An 18050-nucleotide genomic window follows, 5' to 3' on the forward strand; every position below is an offset into this window, starting at 1 on the left:
ATACCAGCAACTTTACAGCACACCTGAAAGCTCTAGAGAAAAAGAAGTAAACACACCCAAGAGGAGTAAATGGAAAGAAATAATCAAACTCAGTGCTGAAAGCAATAAACTAGAAACAAAGAGAACAATACAAAGAATCTACGAGGCAAAAAGTTGGTTCTTCACTCGGGAGGCAGAGGCAGGTGGATTGTTGTGAGTTTGAGGCCAGCCTGGTCTACAAAGTGAGTCCAGGATGGCCAAGGCTACACAGAGAAACCCTGTCTCGGAAAAAAAAAAAGTTGGTTCTTTGAAGAAAATCAACAAGATCAATAAACCGTTTTCCAAACTAAGTAAAAGACACAGAAAGAAGGGCCCAAATTAACTAAATCAGAGATGAAAAGGAGGTCGCTACAAAAAACACCAAAGAAGTCCAGAGAATAACAAGAACACGCTTTAAAAATCTGTGCTCCACCAAACTGAAAAACCTAAAAGACCAACTAGTGTAGGTTCAAGAGATATATCCAAGGCAATTTCATACTATCAGAAAATGGCCTTGGAGGCCCTGCCTCAGGGCCCTGCAGCAATAATTTGGGGCCATTACAGACAAGAGCAGCCGAGAGTCCCAAGGTTATAGAAAAAACTATGGAATTTAATCAGTCTATATACTATAAAGATGTGTTGACATCAAAATGGAAATCCATGAAAGTTTTGCATTGGGGACAGAGGTTTGTTTTTATTTCCTGTGGAAATATCAACAAAACTGTTAGAGATTAGAATTGAGCAAAACAGGTCTCCTGAAAACCTTGGCCACTGATCCAAAAAGTGTTTATTTCGCTGACAATGTCTCTGTTTATAATTTCCCACTGCATACAGTATAATAAATGCTTAAACAGAAAAGGGGGAAAAGTAGTGAGAAGACACCCCTTTTCCTCTCTAACCTTGTTTCTCTCCTACCCTGTGTTAGGGTGTTGAAAGAAAGGGTGGAATGCATGGTAAAAAGCAGGAGAAAGAGGAACTCACAATATAGCAAATGCCGGCTACACCCAACAAAGAAAGAGAATTATAGACCAATTTTCTTTATGAGCAAATATAATCAATAAAATACTTGCGAAATGAATCCAATAATATATCAAAAAAAATCATCCACCATCATCAAGTAAGCTTCATCCTAGAGATATGTGGATGGTTCAATATTTTTTTAAAAAACCAATAAATGTAATCTACCATATAAACAAGCTAAAAGGGTAAAAAATGCATGATCATTTCACTTTTGGTTGTGAGCCTAGCCTTAATGGCTGAGCCATTGCTCCAGGCCACACATGATCATTTCATTAGATGCAGAAAGACCTCTGACAAAATCCAACATTCCTTCATAATAAAAGACCTGGAGACATCAAGAATAGACAGGATATACCTAAACATAATAAAGGAAAGCAATTGACAGCAAGCCAATAGCCAACATCAAATTAAATGGAGAGAAACTCAAAGCAATTCCACTAAAATCAGAAACAGGACAAGGTTGTCCACTTTCTCCATACCTATTCAATATAGTACTTGAAGTCCTAGCTAGAGCGATAAGACAACTGAAGGAGATCAAGGGGATACAAATTGGAAAGGAAAAATCAAAGTATCTTCATTTGCATATGATATGACAGATACATAAATTCCACCAGAGAACTCCTACAGCTGATAAAACAGTTACAGAAAAGTACCTGGATGCAAAATTAACTCAGAGAGAGAAAGAGAAAGAAAGAAAGAAATCAGTAGCCTTCCTACATGCAACTGACAAACAGACTAAGAAAGAAATCAGGGAAACAATACCCTTCACAATAGCCACAAATAATACAAAATATCTTGTGGTAACTCTAACCAAGTAAGTAAAAGACTTGAATGACAATAACATCAAGTGTTTAAAGAAAGAAATTAAATTAAATATCAGAAGATGGAAAGCTCTCCCATGCTCATTGCATAGCATTAATATAGTATTAACATAGTAAAAACAGCCATCTTACCAAAAGTAATCTACAGGTTCAGTGCAATTCCATCAAAATTACAACAAAATTCTTTTTTAAAACTCACTTCGCATGCCAGTGGCAGCCCCTTCTCTCCTCACCTCTCAGTCTCACTCCCCTCTCCCAACCCACCCACCCCAGCACATCAAGTCAAGCTAGGATCAAACATCCCTCCCTCCCTTTGGCCTGGCAAGGCAGTCCCACCAGGAGGAAGTAATCAAAAAGCCAGCAAGAGAGTCCATGGCAGGGAGAGCCCTGTTCCTCTCAAGACAGGACCCACATGAAGGCAGAGCTGTCCATCAGCCAGATCCCTGCAGGGAGCTTCAACAGTACTTTGCAAAGCTTGAATGGACAATTCTTAACGTCATCTGGAGAAAATAAACAAAAGCCAGGATATCTAAAACAATCCTGAACAATAAAAGAATTGCTGGAGGTGTCACCATCTCGATTTCAAGTTGTACCACAGATGTATAGTAATAAAAAAAAATACATGATCAATGGAATCTAACTAAATCACACATCTGTGAACACCTAATAAAGAAGCCAGAAAAAAAAAAAAAAAAAAAAAGACAGCATCTTCAAAAATGGTGCTGGTCAAGCTGGATGATTACATGTAGAATGCAGATAGATCTCAACTTATCACCCTGCACAAAACTCAAGTCCAAATGGATCAAAGACCTCAACACAAGCCCAGACACACTGAACCCAATCGAAGAGAAAGTAAGGGATAGCCGTAAACTCCTCAGCACAGGACACAGCTTCCTGAACAGAACACGGTTGGGATGGCTAGTCTCATGTCAACTTAACCCAGACCAGGGTCATCTGAGAGGAGGAGGCTCGGTTGAGAAAATGCTTCTATAAGATCAGGCAGTAGGCAAGCCTGTAGGGCACATTCTTAATTAGTGATTGACGGGGGAGGGCCCAGCCCACTGTGGTGATGCCAATCCTGGGCTGGTGGTCCTGGGTTCTACAAGCAGGCTGAGTAAGCCATGATGAGCAAACCAGTAAGCATCACCCTCCATGGCCTCTGCATCAGCTCCTGCCTCCAGGTTCCTGCCCTGCTTGAGCTCCTGTCCTGACTTCCTTCAGTGATGAACAGTGATGAGGAAGTGTAAACCAAATAAACTCTTCCCTCCCTAACTTGCTCTTGCTGTTTCTTAGCAGCAATAGAAACCCTAGACGACAGCACAGGCACTAAAGTCAACAATAAATGGTAGCTGGTGTGACTGGAAAGCTCCTCAGCATGCACAGGGCCTGCCGGTCTCTGTACCAGGTCCTCTGTGCATGTTTTCCAGGTTGGTGTTCTTATGGAATCTACGCATGTGCAAATGTGTGGGTCTCTGACTATTGTGACTTCTCTTTGGCTCTTTTCCTTCTATTTGACCTTTCCACCTCTGACATGTTAGGTTTTTTTTTATTTATATTATCGTATTTTATTTTATTATTATCCACTAGAAGCCTGCTCTTTTCTAATAAGAGACAGAAAAGGGGTGAGTCCAGACAGGAGAGGATGTAGGGAGACGCGCTAGGAGGGAAGGGGATGTGGTCAAGACATATTGTGAGAAAAAAAATATTTTCTTTTTTTTTTTTTTCTTTGGTTTTTCGAGACAGGGTTTCTCTGTGTAGCCTTGGCTGTCCTGGACTCGCTTTGTAGACCAGGCTGGCCTCGAACTCACAGCGACCCACCTGCCTTCGCCTTCCGAGTGCTGGGATCATGCCTGGCCGGGGGGAAAAAAAATGTTTTCAATGAAAGGAATAAAGAAAAATTATATTATATTATATTTTCTTTTAAGTGTGTGGGGTTGGCAGGGAGGTATGTGCACATGTGTGCAGTACTCATAGTGGCCAGAAAGGGGCATCAGATACCATTGAAAACGGACTTCCAGGCAGTCATGGGTTGTCATACACTCTAGCCACATTATTTTGTTGCTGCTTAGTAACTGTAATTTTTCTACTGTTATGAATCACAATATAAATAAATGATATGCAGGATGCCCGGCATGTCATCCCTGGGGAATCCACTCAGTGAGAACCACTGAGAAGTGTGCCATCCACAGACACCTACATTGGCCTATTTGGTGAAGTTCCAGGCCAATGAGAGACCTTGTTGGCGGTGAGGGGCGCGAGGGGGGTGGGGGAGTGGGAGCATCTAAGAATAGACTCCTTTGGTAGCCCTCTGACCTCCACATGCATATGCACCATGAACAGTCACAGACACGCATGGAAGAGTCATTCCAGCCCAGGCTGGTGTCACACTCATCATCCTCCCACCTCAGCCTCCCCTAGTGCTGCTGTCACAGGTGTGTGCCCCACACCCACCATCTCTGTGCTCGCTAAACTGAGTTCCTGGCCAGCACCCAGCACTATGTCTGACAGGCAGACATGGGTGCCCGGTAGAGGCTCAGCTAGAGCTCTACACAGGCGGAAGCTCACTGCGCTCGGGACATGAGCACACCGTCTCACCTGGACCTTCTGCCTCTAACAGCTGGTCCCTGTGGGGGCCCTGCTATACAGGATATTGGCTGGAGGATGCTGGCAGGTAGTCACGCAACCAGGATGCGCTCCCCATCTCCATCCCCATGAGGATGCAGACTGTGCCAGTGGCCATGTTACCTACCCAGCATGCTCTTCGGGTTGGCATGAACTCCATTGGCCTGCTAGGGCTTTCAGTGTCTGCCAGTAGCATCCAGGACCCAATCCCGGGGGTGGGGGTGGGGTCTTCTGACCATCGTCCCCACCCCCCATGCTCCAAGACCCTGAAGAGTACAGAAGGAGACTGCCCATGCCCAGAGAGAGACACATGACTTATTCTAGGACATAGTGATATAGTGTCACCACTCCTGCTGCCCCTGGGAGACTGGCCAGGCACCCTGAGAACATCCTCAGACATGAAGTGTCTGTGTTCTCAGGTGTACCTAAGGTAAGCGTCCACCAACCTGGAGGAAGGATGCGGTGGCTATGAGGCCTCTGTCTGGCCTCCGTACAAGATACCCAGGCCGGGTATCTGTCCTCCAAGTCTCTGCTAAGACTGACAAGTCCAACACAGCGCACTGGGGAGCAAGGTGGGTGTGGCAGCATCATCTATCTTACTAAGAGGCTTAAAAATCAACACGCAAGGCAGAAGCATCTGGTACAAGTTTATAACTCACCGTCCCATGAACAGTAGTAACTGGACGCAGTCCCAAAGCCTGGCTACGCATTTGGCGGGTATAGCCCACATAGATTGCAAAGGCCACCAAGAAGAACTGAACAGTGGGCCTCAGCAGCCGTGCCCTGTGGGCAGGGTGGGGGCAGGGCTGGACATCAGGCTTGAAGGAGAGGCTTAAAGCAGTAATCTTCCCAACCAACGCTTGAGAACATCAGACCAAAAGCCACACAGGACCTTTTAGGCAACCCAGGCTCCTGGGCAGCCCAAGGGTTGGCAATCCTCTTCACACCTGTGCTCCCTGCCCAAGGCTAAGGCTAAGTGCCCCACCCAGGCAAGCGAAGTGTTCCTCCCCCACAGGGCTGTCAGGGAGGGTGCAGGCTTTCGTGAACAGTTTCGGACCCATCCAATCCTGGGGCCGTGCAGGGATAGGCCTCCTCGAAAACCCTTCGGTTACGGAAGACAGCCCTCAGAGCAGGGCCGCATCCTTTGAGGCCATGGGACACTCGAGGAGGAGCGATGAGGACGGGCCGTGCCCCACACTCAGGGCCAGCCAGGCGCACTCAAGAGCCTGGTCCACAGCCACCAGCTGGGACCCTGGGGCAGCTCCAAAGCCAGTAGTGCCTGATCAGGACCAAGCGGCCAGTGCACGACAGGAGGCTTCCTGGCTTCCAAAGCAGGAAGAGATGGGGTCCTCACAGCAGCTAGGGTCGGTCACCGAGGGTCAGCGTCAGTGACAGACTGGGCTTGCGCTCTGGCTCCTCGTCCTCCTGGCAGGGCTGGGGCTGCCGGGATTTGAAGAAGTCTGAAACGTAGCGGACCTGAGGGAGGGAAAGGAGGTAAGTAGGGTGCCCGGAGCGGAGCCTTAGAGAGAGGTGGGGGAGGGGTGTAAAGTAGGTGGGTGGGGCCAATGGTGAGGGGCAGACCAGCAGGCAGAGGGGTCAGGCAGTGCAGATACTGTAGGAGGAGGCGAACAGGGCTCACCGTGAGGCAGGCCACCAGGGCTCCCTGCAGGAGGCCGACGAGGACGTCACTCCAGTGGTGCTTGTGGTCAGACACGCGGGTATAGCCCACATAGATTGCAAAGGCCACCAAGAAGAACTGAACAGTGGGCCTCAGCAGCCGTGCCCACTTCCAGCAGAGCCGGGCCTGCACGTACAGCTGTCGGGGCATCAGCCTGCATCAGTTGCCCAGGCCAGGGCAAGAGTCACAAGCCCCCCACTACCACACACCCCTAATGCCTCCTCCACATACCCCCTTTGTGCAGTGAGGAAGACCAAGGCCCAGGGAAGGGAGGGGTCCCCATGAGCATCTTGGGGAAGAAGGCGAACACTCACCGCCAGGAACAACATGCAGTACATGCCAAAGGAGGAGTGTCCGGAGTAGAAGGACAGCCTGCGGGGGGGCGGGGGGGGTGGAGACCGGGGAGGGGGGGCGGGGGGGGGGGGACAGCCGGTCAGCAGATTCGGGAGGCAGAGCAGAGGCAGGCGCAACTTTAAACTAAGGGAAGTGGGGCTGGAGAGATGGCTCAGCAGTTGAGAGCCCTGACTGCTCTTGCAGACCAAGTTCCGTTCCCAGCACCTACATCTTACTGCTCACAACTACCTGTAACTCCAACTCCAGGAAACCTGATGCCTCTGGCCTCTGGGGTACCTGTATCCATGTGCATATGTGTGCACGCGCACACACACACTTAAAAATAATGAAAACAAGTCATCTTTAGGGTTGTTTGTTTGTTTCGTTTGTGGGTTTGGTGGGGGTTTTTTTTGTTTGTTTGTTTGTTTTGGTTTTTGTTTTTTCCCCAAGACAGGGTTTCTCTGTGTAGCCCTGGCTGTCCTGGACTCACTCTGTGGACCAAGCTGGTCTCGAATTCACAGAGATCCGCCTGCCTCTGTCGCCCTGAGTGTTGGGATTACAGGTGTGTGCTACTGCAGCCGGCGTGTTTATTTTTATTTTACGTGTGGGTGTTTTGGGCTTCCGGCTGTCTTTGTACCACATGCATGCAATGCCTGAAGATGCCAGAAGAGGGCGTCAGATCCCCTGGAACTGAAGTTACAAATGGCTGTGGGCTGCCTTGTGGGTTCTGAGAGTGTATGTAACCCAGATCCTCTGAAAGAGCAGGCAGCGGTCCTAACCACTAAGCCATCTCTCCAGACCTAGACCTACCAAAAATAAATTTAACCTGAGGGAAGGCTTGCACACCAGACAGTCTGGTGTGCCCTGGGGAAACCAGCTCACCTCCTCTCTCTCAGTTCACAAATTCCAACCTTTGCCAGGAGCTCCTGAAGCAGCCATGGCCAATAGGTCCACATTGTCAGGGGTGCTAAGCAGCACCTCATCTTACAAAGATATTAGTCACTGCCGCCCTGGCACTCGAACAGCAGCCAAGGCCTCAGGGGAGCCGGGCACCCCCAATATGCTCCCAGAGCCACTTCACAATCTTGGAAGACAAAATAATGCTAAGGCAGAGCACCCAGCTCCACCCCATCACCCCAGCACCCACTCCTGCCGACTGCTCTGCTGACAGTGGACCCTCAGAACAACATGGAGGTCTACCGTTCCCTCAGGGAAGCCACTAAACAGAGAGTACACACTGTCCATTCTCTGTGGGTTTGATCTTCAGTACAGCCACAAACAGACAAACAGACAAAAACCAGTTTTGCAAGGAAAAAAAATATAGAAGGCACGGAGAGTAAACATACAAGCACACACATGGCGTGGCTAAGGAGCTGGGGAGATTGCTGTGTGCAAGCGTGTGCAAGCGTGTGCAAGCATGATGACCTGCACTACATCCCTAATCAGCGTGTAAAAAGAGGTGTTGGTGCAAGCGTGTGACTGCAGGGCCGGGATGGCGGGTGGAGACGGAAGTGGCCCTGAAGCTCGTCAGCCATTCTAGCAGAACTGTAGTAACTCCAGGGTCAGTGAGGGACATTGTGTCAAAATACAATGTGCAGAAGGACTGGAGAGGTGGCTCTGGGGCTAAGAGCACTTAGTGCCCTTACAGAGGATCCGAGTTCAGTTCCCAAGACCCACATAGCAGCTGACAACTGTTCAAGAAGATCTGGTGCCCTCTTCTGACTTCCATGGATTCTCACAGGAAGCTGGTGTACATACATACAAACATACATACATACATACATACATACATACATACATACATACACATGTTTTAAGAGGGGGAGACTTTTTGAGACAGGGTTTCTCTGTATGATAGCCCTGGCTGTCCTGGACTCGCTTTGTAGACCAGACTGGCCTCGAACTCATGAAGATCTGTCTGCCTCTGCCTCCCAAGTGCTGAGATTAAAGTGTGCACGAAGAAGACCCTTGCCATTGACTGAGCACTGGCCCACACACGTATGTGGACACACACACACACGAAGCAGTCCATGAGAGGGTACAAGCACCAAGCGTAGGACACTGCGACCGCTGACTTGAAACATCCAGACATGAGACCATCCATGAGGGCAGAATGGAGGGACAGAAGCCAAGCCATCCTAAGGCAGTCACAGCAGCACAGACCTGTCGCCCCGGCACTCAAGAGACCGAGGCAGAAAGATGAGGAATTTGAGGTCCTTCTGGGCTACATGCTGAGATCCTCTCTGAAAGATCTGAAAACACATAACGGATGTGAAAGCAGCAATAATATTCGAAGGGGAAAAGCACTGGAAGACCTGATGGCTGATGAGACAGAAAGGGACTCGGGAGACTAGAGTGAGACCATACCACGGACACACAGCAGAGCTCAGAAGAGTGGGACGCCATGAAGAGAAACTGCACTAACAGCAAACAAGCTCACCAACAGAGGACCTTAGAGCAGCAACAGCTCACTCCGTCACTGTAGGTACCTCACTACATGCCTCAAGGGACAGGAGGCAGTCACCCCCTGACCCTGCAGGGCTGGACACTATCTCCCCAGTCACATGAACCCTGAGAATGCCCACTTGCACATCTGCCCTGCCAAAGACACAGAGGGAGACCCATGGCCCACCCGTCTGCCTGCCTCTGCTGACAGGCTTTCTCCATCCACCAGGCCCCAGGCTTCTCACCTAGCCTCGGTGACATTGGCAGGGCTGCCCCTGCACACTTCCAGCTGCACGTACTCAGAGCAGTTGACCCGGCTCCAGTCAGGGTCACAGACGGCCAAGAAGCTGGGTCGAAGACGGCCGATCATGTACTTGGCCAGATCAGTCAGAGACTGGCTCACAGCAGCCCCGAACAGGAAGGTCCCCAGCACCTTATAGATGGCAGCCACATAGTTGTTGAAGTCAGAACGTGAATGGAGACGGTCTGTGTACACCAGGTAGGCCTCCCCCGATGAGACCTGCCAATTGAACGGCTGCAGAGCACTAGGCAGACACAGTCCCCACTGTGCCCATCCGGCTGGGGAGCTAGGCCCTGCCCAACTCAGGGCGGGGCCGACCCAGCCCCCACCCATGCACTTTTCTGCCTTACAAGGATGACGGTGGCTGTGATGATGACCCCGGCCATGAGTCCGTGGGTGATCGTGTCTGGACGGTAGGGGTACCGGATAGAGTCATCTCCGCAGTAGAACCCTCGCTTGTAAGGTGAGTTCACCAGGGTCAGGATGACGAAGGGCAGAGAGGCTGTGGGAAATGGGGGGGAGGGGGAGGCACATGGTTCTCCACACGGCAAATCCCTACTCTCAAGTCACCTGCACTGGTATCGCGGCCACTCTGCCTTGACCCCACTGGAAACTACTCCACAGGTCTACCCTGGCCTCACACCAGGCCTCCTTAGCCGCTGACTCAGCCTTTGCGCACACACACACACACACACACACACACACACACACACACACATGCTCCCATCTCACTCCAGGCCCCTCCTGTTGAGCCAGCCTTGGAGTGACTGTTGTACTTCATGGTTTCTGTACCCTGTAGGAACCACGTGGTCGCCTTAGCTACAGTTGACTGTTTGGGCACACCAAGGGCCCTGCTGCACTAGGGGTGGGACTCCGGAGACTGCTCACTGCGTGGACCGCAAGACCATCTAGCAACACAACGTGAGACTGTAGGGCCGTGAGGCTGTGTAGCTCACAGGCAGGGCACAGGCAGAGGGCCCATCCCTTGAGTCTTTGCTTCTTTATGTACTTTCATTCATAGTTCTGAGCCAGTGCCAGCTATCCACTGGACAAGATGGGCCCAGCCCTGGATGCAGGAAGTTTCAACTGACCAAAGCCCAGACATAGACACTCTTAGAAATGACTCGGCAGTGAGGGTGTGACCAGAGCTGCCATTGCAGCCTCCACCCAAGGGTGGCTGGGAGTGGGGGGTGAGGGGGGGAGCCAGTCTCCAGGGCAGCACAGTGGGCAGCCCACCCTGTTCCCCAGGCACAGGAACACAGAGGCAAACCTGGGCAAGTGCCCTTTGCCCTTGAGCACAGAAGCTGGGCTGGGCGTGGAGGGTGTGGCCTTCAGGTCCCGAAGGTTAGAACAGGAGAGGCGCCTCCCCTCAACATGCAGAGGGAAAATGCAAGGGGCCCAGGAGACAGTTCCTGACATGGGCTAAGCCTGCAGGAAGATGCTAACACCATGAAGCTGAGAGGTGGGGCTAAGAAGTAGAGGGGACAGCTTCAAAAACAGTGGTCAGAGAAGGTGAGCTGGTCAGAGAGCAGGGGAGAGGAGGGCAGAGGAGGGGCGAGGGGAGAAGGTGAGAGCAGGGGAGATAGTGAAAGAGAAAGCAAAGAGGGAAAGAGAAGGGGGAATGGAGGGTGTTGAGAGGAGAGGAGAGGGTCAGAGAGGGGAACAGAGGAGGTGAGGTCAGAGGAGGATGTGAGAGGTCAGAGGGAGCCCATATTTTATTCATAGGAGAAGGTAAAGTCAGAGGATCCAGGGACGATACCATCACAGTGACCCGTGACAAACTGTTAGTGAGTCAACGGAGTGGACATCCCAGGCAGACCACAGTCACAGGGACAGCTTGCAAGGTCTGGACGGCGCAGCTGTATGGCCAGGACTCTGGCTCCCAGCTGTGTCCACCTTCATTAGGTATTTGTAGGGGACGCTGTTCCAAGCAACAAGCAAAGACCTCCTTCATTCAGGCTCGTGGGACTTCGCAATCGCCTCCCAAAATGTGTGGACTCCAGTGTTCAGTGCTCAGACTAAGGAGACCAGCAGGCTGCACACTGGCCTCCTCCTGCTGCTGTGACTCCCCCCAGTTAGCTCCAGTTCTGGGGACCCAGGACTGGCCGAGGGGAAAAAAATGTAAACTATTTTCCAAGTCCTGTGGTGCCTGGCACACAGTCAGAGCAACAGAAATGGTTCAATAAACCCAGACACTTAAAAAGGGGGTGCCCACGGCTGGGGGTTTGTCCCACGGAGACTCTCCCTGCCAACCTGCGTAGCTAAACGGAGTATCTTTCCGGGATAAGGAAGCGAGAGAGAGATGCAGAAAAGGGGAGGACAGAGACACCCGGTCACCGCCTTCGGGGTAGAATCCAGCCACTGTCCCCTGGGCCCCAACAAACACTTGGCCTTTGTTCGAGCCTGGGGGGTTCGGGATGCTCCTCCCCGCGGCCCGAACCGGACTGGCAGGTTTGTCCGTGTGAGCCTAGCCGTCCCCGCCTCCCGGGGGCACCGTGCTGGACCTTGGCCACCGGTCACTGGCCTCCAGGGTCCTGGTACAGCCCCGCCGGTGTGAGTCACGTCGCTCGGCGGCACTCGAGCGACTTCCTGCTGCCAGGACCCCCAACCCGGGAGCAGCCACCGGTAGACAAGCAGCCCGATCCCGCCAGGCACCCAGGAGGACTAGCAGGGAGCGCACAAGGAAGTGGGGAGCACAGGTCACCGTCGTCCGCATCCCGAACGCAAACTAGCCAGAGGGACGGACGGTGGGAGCGTGCACCTGGGAGAGAGTCCCCGCACCCGGGTCCCGAGGTTCTTACCGACCAACAAGCACAGCACGTCCAGCAGCACGAAGACCCACCTCCGCTCCATGTCGCCCCCGCCCAGGGACGCCCGCGACCCCCGCTTGTCCCAGCTGTCCCGGCGCGTCCCGACAGCCCCACGATCACATGGCCGTGGCAGTGCCCGGCCCAGAGAAAGGGTTGGGCCTGACGAAAGGGCCCGGGAGAGGCGGAGGCGGGACCGGGGGAGGGCGTGGCGTGGAGAGAAAGTGCGGAGGCGGGAGAGCAGGAGAGGGAGGAGGCCCTTGAGGGGTGTGTTTGCCACCTTGACCCGGGCGTGGAGGGGCGGGGGCTTCGGTGCTGGGAGGGGTCTCGGGATAAAATAAAGTCTTAGCGGGGAGGGGTCTCCTCCAAGCTAGGATCTCGGAACCTCAGGGCTGAGAACATGGCTCAAAAGTGCCGCAAAGCTTGAGTGGGGTCTCCCAGCTGGAAAGTTGTCTTCTGGCTGGGAGGGGCCACCAAATCTCAAGGCTGGAGGTCATCCAAGTGTCCTCAACTCTTGGGCAGGGTTCTGCCGTTGTAATGCAGAGGCGCAGGGAGGGCAAGCCGAAGACAGCCTCCTGGGCAGCACGGAGTTCACACACCTGAGGTGATCCCTTCAGCCTTTCCGGGGGAGGGCTCCTGCGCTGGACACCCTGACGCCTCTGAAACCAATAAGTATGTTAGCACAGGGGAGACGCACCTTCCCTCTAAGTTAGCAGCTTGCAGTCCCTGGCAGGCTGGAAGGATCCTTGACATGTCGTGATGGGAAGGTCAGGGTCAGGATCATGCCCCTGAGCACAGGCTGTGTCTACTCTAGAGAACAGCACCGCAGAGATTCCAAGGTTGACCCACACAATCGGGCCCCAGCCTACCCTGATCCAGAGATGACCTGGAACCCTGGGCCAGGGATGCTTGGAAGCCAATGGCATATTGAAAGAAAGCCCAGGCTCAGGATCACAACAGCACACTCTATCCTTTGGGCTGTGGCTCACTAAAGGTGCAGGCGGCCACTCACAGCTGGGAGGGAACCCTCAATTTCAGAGGTCACAGCTCCTTGAGGCTGCACCAAGGACACACTCATGGCCACGTGGCATCGGTCCTTCTTCTACCACAGGGTTGAGTTCAAGATGGTTGAGATTTGAGAGTACGGGAGGTCAGAAAAGCAACAGCTCCTGGCCGAAGGTCCGAAAGACTTGCCCTGGCTCGCTCCTGCAGCATGTGGACTGGGGCAGAGCTGTCTTGAGAGGTGCTGAGAGAAGCCAGGCGCCTGAGCTTTGGTGGTGGGAGGGAGGAGCGCACAGGGGTCTGTTCGGGGGTAAGGGAGGGGCCATGCACCCTAGAAGTGGCCTATAAAGTGGGCAGGCAGCACTTTCAGTATATAGCAACCTGCCCTGCATACAGGCCTAGATGAGGCAGGTTCAGAAGCCTGGCTTCAGGTCTTCGTCTGTGTCCATCTCCCACGTCCACCCCACACCTATACAGCAGGCTGGGCTCTGGTGACAGAACTCTATCTGAGGGCACCCTGAAGAGAGGTTCTCAGTTCCAGCATGTGCGCGTGCATGCACATACACACACACACACACACACACACACACACACAATCCATCCATCCATCCATCCATCCATCCATGTCTAGAACATGTGGACTCAGGGGTGTCAGGGTTATCCTACATTGTGTGTGGCATGCCAGACATACAGTGGCATCCTTACTGCTTCCCCCACCCCCATTAACCTCTGTTTCCTGGGCCCTAAGGATAGGAAAGTCTTAGTGGGTCGGGGCAGCACTGGCAATTGTGTAATCAATATGTTGGGTCCCTTACTGAGTGCCTACTGTGTGCAGAAAGGAGAGCCAAGAAAAAGAGGGTGATGAAGGAAAACAGGGCACTGAGCAAAGGGAGAGAGATGGGGCAGGAAGGCTCCTGAGGAGGAGGAGGAGGATGCAGCTGCAGGAGAGAAAGACTGGAGGAGGAGGAAGCTGGAGGAGGGTGAGAGGAGGGATGTGGCTGGAGGAGGGGGAGCAGGAGGAGGGGGAGCAGGAGGAGGAGGAATAGGAGGAGGGGAGCGGAAGGAGGGGGAAGCTGGAGGAGGGTGAGAGGAGGGATGTGGCTGGAGGAGGGGGAGCGGAAGGAGGGATGTGGCTGGAGGAGGGAGCAGGAGGATGGTGAGAGGAGGGATGTGGCTGGAGGAGGGAGAGCAGGAGGAGGGTGAGAGGAGGGATGTGGCTGGAGGAGGGGGAGCAGGAGGAGGAGGAATGGGAGGAGGGGAGCAGGAGGAGAGAGGAAGCTGGAGGGGGCGGGTGGGAGGGGAATAAGCTGGAGGCTGGATGAGGCTGAAAGCAGGTGAGGATGGTGAGGATGGAGATGGAGAAAGTGAGGCTGAAGGAGGGTGAGGCTAAAGGGGGCAAAGAGGAGGAGAGATGAGATTGGAGGAGGGCAAGCCTGGGTAAGCAGGAGGCTGTGGGGGAGACGAGCCTGCATGGAATCTTTCTCCCATCCTTCCCCTCTTGGGAGGATTTGGGTCAGTCATTAAAAATCCTTGGGTATATTAGCACTAAAACCTTATGGAGGTGGCAAAAATGAGGATTAGGGTTAGGATTGGGGTCATGGTTCCTAATCTGTTACCGGCGTGGCCACACGGTGAGGAACTGCACTGACAGAATTCTCTCAGCAGAGCACATTAGCCTAAGCCACCTCTCCTGCCTCAGGGAGCCTTGACCAGTCCTGTCTTGTTGACTTGGCCAGGAGCTAGATGTGGCCCTGGGGACTCCTGGTATTGAAGCATCAGTGCCTCAGAAGGGATGCTGCAGACAAAGGATCCAGGACATAGGCAGAGGGATGTGCATGCATAAGACACCACACACAGCCTTGGCTCTCCATTTCTCAGTGCCCCAATCCCCGAGAGTCAGGGTCAGGCTCCCACATGGATCTGATGCAGGCAAGGTGCAAGTCCAAGGCAGGAAATCTGGGTACATCCTGAAGACAGATGCTGCCACCTATGGCCATTGGGAAATGGCAATTTGAAATTGGGTCATTGTCACCAGGAAGCACCCTGCAAGCAGAGGGCAGCCTGGAGGACCCAACACACTGCACAACTGGCCTCCTGACTATGGTGAGCTTTCACCCCATGCCCGTCAGCTGCAAGACCCAGGCTGGGCATCTATCTGCCCACTGTTTAGCTGCCCTCCTGAATGAGCCCGGGAGGCAAGGCTGGACAGTGCACACACCACCCCAGTACAGGGGAGTGGGGATGGTTGAGCAGGACACAAGTGTACTAGCAGCTGTGGGTAGTGGGATGGTGTACACAGCCCTCACACGCAGCGGCCATGGGTAGTGGGATGGTGTACACAGCCCTCACACGCAGCAGCTGTGGGTAGTGGGATGGTGTACACAGCTCTCACACGCAGGTAGTGGGATGGTGTACACAGCTCTCACACGCAGCGGCCGTGGGTAGTGGGACAGTGTACACAGCTCTCACACGCAGCGGCCGTGGGTAGTGGGACAGTGTACACAGCTCTCACACGCAGCGGCCGTGGGTAGTGGGACGGTGTACACAGCTCTCACGCAGTGGCCGTGGGTAGTGGGATGGTGTACACAGCTCACACACAGGAGAACACCTGTTGCGTGAGTATTAGCTTTGATCCCTACACAACCTTTTCTTCAACAGGGCACCCTCCTTCCTGCCTGGAAAAGAAACGCGCCAAAGGGCCAGGCAAGGACGGCTCCAAGGCAGAGACTCCAGGATAGAGATGAGGGGCTGAGCACTCTGGAACCTGAGGTAGGGACACCTTGGTGACCCCATTGTCATTGTTCATCCCTCCTGACATGATTCGTGTCTCTGATGGTCAGAGCAAGGAGTGGTCTCACCCCCAGTGCTCACCTCCGTTTGGAGGCTCCCCCATTCAAGTGTAGCTCTGGAGATCTACACTGAGGCTCTGTGCATCCCCTTCAAGTCACCAGTTCTGTCATGCGTCATGCCAGCCCCAAGGCCTGGGTCCAGACAATGCCACCGTCCTCCACCACTGCCCTGGACAAAAGGCCCAGAGAGTCTGAAGACCAGCAGACAACAAGCCGTTATTAAAGGAAACAGTCCTCGGCAGTGCAGAAGACGGCGTGGTGTTAAACAGCTTGTCTGCCAAGGCAACCTGAATTCCCTGCATCTAACCTGTGGCTCCACCAAGGACCTATAGACCAGGAGGCTGAGGACCACTGAGAAGAGGTGAGGAGAACTTTGGACAAGTTGGGTCAGGCCTTGGCCCCCCCTCACCTCAGAGCTCTGACCAAGCCAGGGAGCCCCAGGCTCAGGGCAGTGGCAGGCCCAGATGCTCCAGCCCTGGGAGGCTTTCTCCCTCCTCGAAGGCTCAAGACGCCCCATCCAAGTTCTCCCAAGCCAACATCCACTTGCTCAGACCAGCACAGGCTCACACACTTCGTCATAGAGAGACGAAGAGAGAAATCCTGAGAGATTTCCCAGCCTGAGGTCTGTGTGGGGACACCCTGCAGCACGGGTAGGAATGACCTAAGAGAGTGTGAAGTCACGAGGGTGACCCAGCACCTGCCCAGCTGCAGACAGTGGGGCCCGCCAGGCCAGCTCTGCTCCCCATTTTCAGTACAAAGCAGAGACATGGACGCTGACGCCATGTGCAGCAGTCACCGTCGGTATGATGCACAACTTGGGGTGGCTCCTCCTGACTCCAGCCCGCCTCAGCCCAATATACTTCTGTAGCAGCCCGGGACCCCCCAAGGCTCTCTACCACCTCTCTGGCTTCTTGTCCTTCAAGTGTTCCCTGGATGAGCCCATGCTCCCCAGAACTACACCACGGACAAGGTAACGGCTCTCCTCCTACTCTCAACTGTGCCTGCACCCTCAAACAGAAAACGATACCTCACGATGGCCACAAGACCCAAGAAATCTCACCCAAAGTCTTCTTCTCAGAACAAAAAAGAGGCACACCTTCCACGGGGAAGGGCCACAGAGCTGTCAATCAAGCGAGGCAGCGCAGGAACAGCGGTGCTCCACCCCCGCCAGCCTCCCGAGACCCATTAGGAGACCCATTATGCACACCCTCGGAAGCAGGGAGACCGGAAGCAAAGCTGCCTCGGCAGGAAGTGTACTGAGGGGCTGGGAAAGTGGACACAGGCTTCTACCACCTCAATCAGCAATCAGCTTGTCTAAAACATGCAGGTATGTTGAGCATGGTTGCTCAGGCCTGTAATCGCAGGACTCAGGAAACTGAGATAGGGGGATTACCAGAAACTCAAGGCCAGCCTGGGCTACATGGTGAATTTATATATATATAAATTTTTTTTTTTTTTTTTTAATTAAAACAGGACCAGAGAGATGGCTCAGCAGCTTGCATGCTGTCAAGACTGATGACCGGGGTTTGGTCCCCGGGACCCATAGGATGGAAAAAGAGAACCAACTCTATCAAACTGGCCTGTGGCATCCCGTGACACTCATGCACCCTCTGGCAAATATATATACAAATAAATAAATATTTAAAAGAGAAAAAACAGCGATAGAATAGATATGTCCATGGTAGAAGAACTGAACCTATCTGTCATGTGCAAAGCCTTGGGATTCATTCACAGCACTGGGGGCAGGAGGACCCACAGCCCCAGGCAGCCCGATGGCAGGTTCACTGGGGGCGAGAGGACCCGCAGCCCCAGGCAGCCCAATGGCAGGTTCACTGGGGGCGGGAGAACCCATAGCCCCAGGCAGCCCGATGGCAGGTTCACTGGGGGCGAGAGGACCCGCAGCCCCAGGCAGCCCCATGGCAGGTTCACTGGGGGCAGGAAGACCCACAGCCCCAGGCAGCCCAAAGGCAGGTTCACTGGGGGTGGGAGGACCCACAGCCCCAGGCCGCTCCATGGCAAGTTCTAGACCAGCCTAGTCTCAAATCTGAGGCATCTTAGGCTACATATCAAGATCTTGTCTGAAAACAGAAGAACCACATAAAATAATACAACAGTTACAACTTCAGAAAATAAACAGACAGCAGATACATGTAG

General features: G+C 53.2%; 1 protein-coding gene across 1 annotated transcript; it reads right to left on the reverse strand.

Moving 5' to 3' along the window:
• Positions 1-5788: 5788 nt before the first annotated feature.
• Positions 5789-12204, reverse strand: Plpp2 (phospholipid phosphatase 2). Its single transcript, XM_051139779.1, has 6 exons — positions 12040-12204; positions 9589-9740; positions 9183-9457; positions 6474-6531; positions 6121-6297; positions 5789-5957 (listed from the first exon to the last, which is right to left on the reverse strand). The coding sequence occupies exons 1-6, from the start codon at positions 12089-12091 to the stop codon at positions 5841-5843; spliced, it is 831 nt and encodes a 276-aa protein (XP_050995736.1). The 5' UTR covers positions 12092-12204; the 3' UTR covers positions 5789-5840.
• Between the last annotated feature and the right edge of the window lie 5846 nt (positions 12205-18050).

This window comes from Acomys russatus, chromosome 31 (genome assembly GCF_903995435.1).
Source record: "Acomys russatus chromosome 31, mAcoRus1.1, whole genome shotgun sequence".
In the NCBI taxonomy this organism is placed as follows: Eukaryota; Metazoa; Chordata; class Mammalia; order Rodentia; family Muridae; genus Acomys; species Acomys russatus.